The sequence below is a fragment of the Malus sylvestris genome, chromosome 15 (assembly GCF_916048215.2).
Source record: "Malus sylvestris chromosome 15, drMalSylv7.2, whole genome shotgun sequence".
NCBI lineage: Eukaryota > Viridiplantae > Streptophyta > Magnoliopsida > Rosales > Rosaceae > Malus > Malus sylvestris.
Window position 1 is genome coordinate 4739972 of NC_062274.1, and position 8242 is coordinate 4748213.

Sequence of the window (8242 nt, forward strand, 5' to 3'; positions counted from 1 at the left end):
TGGTTTGCCCCCATCAAGTGGCTAATACAGATTGGATTTTAACTAATAGTGAATAGATATGTACATTCCAATCATAAGAATCTGATACCAAGCAATGGTCAGTGGAACAAGTAATCACCTCTAATCTTACGAATAATTAGGAATCCACTAACTATTACAGAAAGCTTCGAACTGGAGCTGAAAGCTGAAGCTCGTGCGCAGCTTGAAAAAAGTCTGCTGCTTGTTGTAACAATCCTTCCTTCTTTGAAATCAATCCGAGGTTCAACCACGCCTCGTGGTTTGTCGGTTCTAATCGCAGCGCGTTCATTAGAAAGCTTCTTGCTATAGGGAGTGACTGGCTACCGAGTTTCATCAACACTTCTGCAGTCGAAACGATGCTTGGAACATAATCTGGCTCTATCGACAATGAGACCGAGAAGGAAATCAGGGCTTCCTTGTATTGCGATTGAGCTTCAAATAACTTACCTGCCGACAAATTGGACAAAAACATGAACATATTTTGCATCTTAATGCTCTAGGAAAACATTTCACGAGGGGAAAAATCGTACCTGTCGTATGCCAACTATGGGGTGAATAGAATTCAATCAACTTGGCTTTGTTGGCGCATATTTCTGCATCAGTCCACAAACCAAGTTTTGTATAAACGGTTGCCAAGTCCCGCCAGGCTTCCTTTTCCAAATTTCTTTCCACAAATGCCTGCAGAGCAAAGAAGAGCAAGATGTTTACAGAGAAGCAAAAGCATACCGACTTTCAACTATGTATATTGCAAAGGGTTTAGAATTAAAGAATACAAACCTCAGAATCAAAGGGTTTCTCTTGCTCGGAGTTTTTCGCTTTTTGATCCCTTTGTGCTTGGACAACAGTTAGCAACATTCTGTAGGTTTCTATTGCTTGCTTAGGATGTTCCTGAGCAACTTGAAGCACAGCTTTCAGTCTGAGCAGTTCTAACTGATCCACTCTTCCGGCTTCGTCCAAAGCAAAATCAACTATTGTTTCAGCATCCTTGAACTGCTGCTCTGCGGAAACTATAAGCGCCAATAGCTTCCAACCTTGTCCTGAGCTGCCAGCCACCATATCTGAGTACTTCATTGCGTTACTGAAAGCTGCATCCAGATTTCTTTGCACTGCATTTTCGAGGCCCAGACTAAACACCACCTCGGGATCCTCCTTCCCGTTAAGAGCAGCAAGGTTTAGAGAGTTCAAGGATTCACTTTGAAAAGACACTCTTTCAGAATCCGACAGAGAAGCTCTTGCTGCACCGCCATAGCAAACACCAAGATATTTATGGCATTGACCCATGAAATGCTCGCATTGATGATTCACCAAGTCAATAGCTTTATGCGAAAATTCTATCCCTTCGCGAGCATGAATTGGATCTTGTGAGCACAATTTTGCTCCCAACAGAAAAGAAGGGAAGTGAGGCTTGTTCTTTGCTTCCGAACAGCCTGCAACCTTTTTCAAAAGGTTCAAGGCTACTTCATTTTTTCCACAGGCACTATAACAAAGAGCAAGAAAGTACCATCTCTCCGCTCGTCTATATAATCCCGGAAGAGCCTGCTCCACATGATCTGCTAATAATTCATACAATCCGGTAAGAGAAAGAGCATAAGTCAGATGATCCATGATTTCTGGATCCCACTTTATCTCTCGCAAAGCCACCTTTTTCATAAGAATTACCAACAACAGAATTGCTTCTTCTGTATTATTTTTAGGCATAGTTATGCCCCATATTTGTGAATGAGGGGGAAGGTTTGCTTCAACACCGCCGTAGAGTAATGTGCAAGCTAAGCTTTTCTGAATAGCAGCTAACCTCTCCGGATCCAAATTCCATGGCTTGATTAGAGCCCGGCGATATGCAGTAATAGCCTCATCAAGATAGCCTGCCTTTGTCCATAAATTGGGGAGCAGCTCGAGCGCTTTGTGAAACATGTCTGGCAATTTGCAGTCCTCGCCAATGTCTTGAAGCATTCCATTAGGTAAAGCTGATTCAACCGTATCAAGAATAACTTTGCACTCCTTTGCAGCATCTGATGAATAAGAAGAAAGCACAAAAACATGCAAACTAATCAATACTAATCAAAATCTCATCATAATAATCTGATTGCAATCTAATTTACTGGGAAGTTCTTGCTCGATGCAATATATACCAATCTCGATCCAATGCTGAATTATACTACAACACGAAAGCGTAAGCAAATACCTATATATCTTCCAAGTTCTCCCAATGATATTGCCTTGAGTAATATTGCTTCAATAAGTAGGCTCACAGAGTGCATTGACATTACACTGGGAAGAACCACAGTATCTCCTTTCGTGCGCGGCTTTCTTTGCCTAGTTCTCTCCACGATAGCCTTGGCCATCCGCGGGGTTAAATTTCTAATTTCAATACCTTGAAACACCTGAAGTGCAGCATCAAAATTCCCCCTTTGGAATTCAAGCCTCCCCAACAAAGCTCTAGCTTCCTAAAAGCCCATAAGAAAAGGATATTAAACATTAGTAAAAGTAGAGCAAGGAAACCAATTAATCATCGATCGACAATCTTAGGGCCCGTTTGATAACCATTTCGGTGTTTAGCTTTCGGGTTTTAGTTTTTAGTATTCTTAACATGAACTTCAATTAATGAAACACACACACTAACCTCATAATTCAAAGATAGAGCTTCTTTAAGAGTGGATTCAGCTTCATCCACTTGAATGTCTTCAAATTTGGACTCCCAGTCGCCGGTCCTAGACGAAAGGCAACTCGCCGAGAAGTCCCTCGTGGCAAGGGACTCCGGGGACTGCGGCGGCTCCTCGAATTTGAATTGCTCTCCTGAACAAGCACACAACATCTTCTCCACAAATCTTGGACCCCTGTGATTCGATTCACACACAATCTTGGGGCAAAAAAATTCACTTCTATGTGATTTGTTTCAATTGTGCACACACCTGGAAATAGTAAAACATCAAAACATGTCAACATGTCACCGTCATTGAAGAAACAAAAACAAATGCAAGCAACAAAATTATGAGTCGTACGGATTTTGCTATGAAAAAATGGTCGGAAACAGAAAGCAACAACGTAGATCCCCACAGCAGCATAGGCAATACCGAACAAGAAACAACATTTGCAAACAAAACCCAGCAAATCCGAGTTTTTTAATATTAAAAATAAAAACCAATAAAAATACTGGAAATTAAAGGGCATAGATTTGGAGGCAAAGACCGAGTCTTTGAAAAGAACATTGAGGAAGTTGAAAAGGGCGAGACAAACGATGAGGGACAGGGTTTTTTGAAATTACCCCAGAAAGAAAATCACAACGTGATTTGTAGCAGTCGTGGAAGATGTGAAAGCTACCTCTCTCTCTCTCTCTCTCTCTCTCTCTCTCTCTCTCTCTCTCTCTCTTCACGCTCTCTCTAGTCTGATTTTTAAGGGTTTTTTTTCTTTCAGAAATTCGGAATCTTTTTGTATTTTTCAGGTTCAAAGGAACCCAATGAAAATGGTGTGACGATGGAGGGAAAAACAAATATTACGAGGTGGGATGAGTAGATGGTCAGATTTTTTTCATGGTTGGGTTGTCTTTTTCTATCTGCTGACTTTGTTTAGTCCAGAAAGGATAATAAAATTTTGCCTGCCTAGGCAAAAGTTGTTGCAGGCTTGTAGGCCTCACACATTAGCATTTGCAATCTAAAAATGTTCATGGTAAACTACATGATTAGCTAATCTAGTTATGTTCTTGCATCAGTGTGGTTATGCAAATGAGATTCGTTGATTAAAAATTAATTATCGTTATATCATTGATAATGTGTTGATATTAACGGACATCCTTTCTTAAAAAAATTGAGTTTTGATGTGTTATTCATATCATAAAAGCTAACATAATGTACTAACATGTTAACAATTTGCGTGCATTATGTAATCAGAGAGAGGTTTTGTTGCTTGGATTACTATTGAATCTAAATGGGAGGGAAATCTTGTTGAATGAATTAAATCCAAAATTCCACAGCATGTTGAATTCAAGGTATATAGCTGGGGGTAGCTGCCCCCTTGAAGGAGAAGAGCATGTGCTGTGAATGTAGGTTGCTGACTTGGCTGCCTGGTTGGCCTTTTTATTCAGGGAAATTTTTAGTTGTGACGGGAACACGGATTGTACACCACGTGTTTTTATGCAAGTAATGGAAAATTTTAATTTTTAGGTCATTAACATTTTAACACACATAACCCACAATTTCTATAGAAACACGTGGCATACTACCTAATGTGACGGTCACATTGAAAAATCTTTCATTTATTTGTTTAGTTCAACTAACATGAATCATTGTGAATCATGATACCATGCCCAAAGGCAACGAGGGGATGAGTACAAACTACTCACTCCAACGCCATTGCCATCATTTGTGTTTTAGCATTAGATAGATCTCTTTACCCTTTTTACTTACTTGATTTACTTTTAGGGTTGTTAAAATTTGCTTTGTAATGTGTAGTTTGGTTATTTTTTAAGGAAAATTAATAAAAAGTGTTTGAAAATTTTGAGTTTTAACGATAAAGACAAAATAAAGGGTAAAATGAATAGTACCATGATTGACTTTTCAGTGTAAAAATATGATTTTTCGTTAAAGTGAACAGTATCATGAGTTTTTCGTTAAAGTTTTCTATTTTTTATCAGAATAATGTTATTCAGACTTTTTTAAAAACAAGTTTAAATATAAGTAATATCTGTTTATCCGCATGTACTATAATGAGCATAAAATACAATGTAAATTTTAATACAAATACTACAAGGGTCAGCAAATTTCACTTGAATTTTTTTTTAAAGAGTGTGATTTGAAGTCTAATAATCACGTGTATGAATTAAGGTATTATTTGTGCGTGGATTAATTATTATTATTATTATTTTAAATAAAAAATTTGACAACTAGTGATAAGTTACGGTTATTCACTTATTTGTTGTCTGAAAAAACTATTTATAATTTCATCCTATTCATAGTCACAGTCAGTTCGGAACATCTAACTCCGAACCTCACACATTTTTATTTATTTATTGAAAAGTCTTAATTCGCGTCCTTACCACTAATTGCATGGATTAATTTATTGGATGCGAACCTCAATGGCATATATTAAGCAAAAGCAGGACATCATGGTACCAATATTTAGATAATAATTATCCTTTTGCCTTCTCCCAGAATCACACCAGCACGTTGCTCAAGAAGAACAAACATACACACCCAATGATCGCATTAAGTCCACTATTCCAATATATAAACACACCCTGCAACGAGATTGGCGCATCATATTCTTGCTTAATTATCGCATTAACAAATTACGAGCCAAAATAGAAGTGATTTTTCTCAGCGTGTAACAATTGTAATGCTCGTGTATCAATCACTTACGTATGTGTAATATTATACTTCAAATTATACTGGTGTTATTTGTATTATACTACTTATTACGCGTGAGTTTGTGACAGTACTCCAACATTTCTTGTAAAGTACAAACCAAATTCTTGAAGCTTGTGAAATTTGTGATAACGTTTTGAATAAAGAAAACAATTTTCTTTAGTAGTACCTAACACCAAGTAGTATAAAAAATGAATGAATACGATTGAAAGTAAAAGATCTAATAATTGTTAAAGTCAAATCTAACAACTAAAACACTCATAGCATTGAGTATTTAATAACATTAAAGTCGCAATATTAAAGTCACGGACTAAGATTATCTCATCTCATTTTTCCATCTCATCTTCTCACATTTTCTATTTTGCCATTTTTTTTTATAAAAAATTAATATAAGATGTTGACGTGATTTAACCGTGACCGTTCAAATATGAGAAAAGAAAAAGAAAAAAAAAAGGGAGATAATCCTATTCCTAAAGTCACACCCAAGCAAATTATAAAAAAAAAGTGACATTGAGTACTGCAAATCACATATTTATTTTTTTCATTTTATCTTTGTTAAAAATAAGAAGAAGAAAAAACCCACGTGATGTGTCTTCTTTTTTCTCTGAGATGTCACGTACCAGGGATTGTGGTAGTGTGATCGGAACCATAGCACGGGGAGGAAAGGTGAAGTTTTGATGTCGTTTTGTAACTTTTCTGTAAATGGTTTCTGACACTTTGATCTGAGAGCCTGAGAGTCTCCTCCCTTTCCAGTTCTCCCCCTCTGCAGCTTTCTTTCTGGGAGTCCCACCCCCACCTTCTCGTGTCTATCCCTCTAAATTTTGGATGAAATGCCTTCAGTTATTGTTTTGTTTACTAGCTAGATGCTCAACAGGCAAATTTAGAAGTTGGTTTCTTAACCATAAATAATAATTCGTAGTTGGTTTGCTAAAGTTAATTAAACCTTAATGGTTGACTAAAAAATTTAAAAACTCCAACTTACTACTTGGCATGCATCATCATCTTCATAAAACAAGATAAGTAGTTGGTTACACCTACATGTTTTAAAAGATTTTTTTAGTATACTGCAGGGAATATGATACACCGAAACATAATAAAAAAATTATTTTAAATATCAATGCATATATGAATTGTGGTGGTTGCTTGAAGCAGGTCGGTATGGGGGGTTATTTATGAAATGTCATCAGGCCAGCTGAAAATCTTGGGTTCTTTGAATTGGTTTGATAAGAATGTTAATGGATATGGGTCAACTCATGTTAGGCTAGTAGGACTCGGTCCAAACCAGTCATATTGGGCTGAATCAAAACCATAATATTCGTTTCTCCATGGCTCTGATTTTTCTGTTTTTTATCGGGCATGAAAACTTGGATCGATCAGGTTATTAGTAAGACGTAATTTATACAAACATAATATTTCTCTGTATTTTGGTTTTATTTGACTTAATGTTGGCTGCGCATCATGTGAAAGTGTTTAATAAATTTAAAAGTAATCTTAACCAGTTTGTAATCATGTTTACCTTAGCTCATCAACGCTTGAACCTTAAGAAAGTCACATGAACCTTACGGGCTCATGTGGTGACCGAGACCAGATAAGATTGGAAATGAGTCAAAGTGCAATCCTATGCAGACCCATTCTTATAGCTTGTAAGACAACATATATTTGATTATTTTCAAAATACGACTTGTTAAACTGACGGCTAGAAAAATCAAGCACGAACACAACCTATTCAACTAACAGAGTTAGCACAAAACGCAACTCATTAATTAGTTAACGGGTCCAACCGCTATCAACATGGCTCACTAATATTATCTATCCCACGATTTGAACGATGGTTTCAATTATTGTTACTAAATACAAGAAGCAAACTTACTAATTAGCTTTGTCTTCCAAAGATGAAGTCTCCAATCTCCACATGATCCAAAAGAGACAAAGCTAGGTCATTTAATCTTCTTCTTTGGCTTCATTTTGCTTTGTTTTTTGTTCTGTTTTAATTAAAGAACATTATTTCTATATAATTCTTAGAGAGAATTGCCCTAGTGAAAGCAGGATCCAAATCTCGTCGTATACCAAAAAAAGATTTAGTTATCTGAAAAAAGAGTCTCAAATGATCCAAATTAGCGAAGTGCTTTTTTATTTATTAATTGAGCGAAGTATATATAATTTTACTTGTGGTTTAGTGCTTGTTTGATAACCATTTTCTTTTTACACAAATTTACTTGGAAGACTTGATATTTGCAAGCACATTTCACTGTGATTCACCCTCTCAGACCATCTCCAACCCTTGGCCTAAAATCTAAAATTTTTAACTCAGAAAAGCTTTTATGCTCCAACCCGTCTGGCCTAAAATTGTAGCCCCATATTATTAAAGAATGAATTTAGGCTAATTTTTTTCTTAAAGTAACTTTTTAAAAATAAAAAAATTATGTAGACTATCATAATTTAATTTTATGAACATTTTAACCTAAAAATATTTAGATTCTGATAAATACTGAAAAATCACTAACCGACACCATGTGTCACATCCCCGCCCGGGCCCCCACCACATCCCGTGCTTAACTCCGCCATAGCACGATATTGTCCGCCTTAGGCCCCGACCACGCCCTCACGGTTTTGTTTCTGGGAACTCACACGAGAACTTCCCAGTGGGTCACCCATCCTGAATTGCTCTCGTGCGAACTCACTTAACTTTGAAGTTCTAAAAGAATCCGAGGCCAGTGAGCTCCCAAAAGACCTCATGCTAGGTAAAAATGAAAATATACATATAAGGCTTACATGATTAACTCCCCTGGGCGATGTGGGATGTTACAATCCACCCCCCTTAGGGGCCTAACATCCTCGTCGGCACACTTTCGCCTAGAGATTGGCTT

The 8242-nt window shown here is 36.9% G+C and overlaps 1 protein-coding gene across 3 annotated transcripts; it reads right to left on the reverse strand.

The window, feature by feature from the left end:
• Positions 1-18: 18 nt before the first annotated feature.
• Positions 19-6207, reverse strand: LOC126603864 (protein NPGR1). Of its 3 annotated transcripts, none has more exons than XM_050270866.1 (6): positions 5996-6207; positions 2639-2927; positions 2201-2462; positions 796-2027; positions 549-696; positions 19-465 (listed from the first exon to the last, which is right to left on the reverse strand). In XM_050270866.1, the coding sequence occupies exons 2-6, from the start codon at positions 2828-2830 to the stop codon at positions 155-157; spliced, it is 2145 nt and encodes a 714-aa protein (XP_050126823.1). In that variant the 5' UTR covers positions 2831-2927; positions 5996-6207; the 3' UTR covers positions 19-154. The 3 variants fall into 3 exon arrangements, with proteins under 3 accessions (XP_050126823.1, XP_050126822.1, XP_050126821.1); XM_050270865.1 differs by lacking the exon at positions 5996-6207 and adding an exon at positions 3281-3536; XM_050270864.1 differs by lacking the exon at positions 5996-6207 and adding an exon at positions 3018-3274.
• Between the last annotated feature and the right edge of the window lie 2035 nt (positions 6208-8242).

Bases quoted from the DNA above. Each gene is read 5' to 3' on its own strand.
- LOC126603864 (XM_050270866.1), bottom strand. From the start codon at position 2,830: ATGTTGTGTGCTTGTTCAGGAGAGCAATTCAAATTCGAGGAGCCGCCG. The intron at 2,463-2,638 runs GTTAGTGTGTGT...ATGGGCTTTTAG, and splicing joins CTCTATCTTTGAATTATGAG to GAAGCTAGAGCTTTGTTGGG. The intron at 466-548 runs GTACGATTTTTC...ATTTGTCGGCAG, and splicing joins CCATAGTTGGCATACGACAG to GTAAGTTATTTGAAGCTCAA.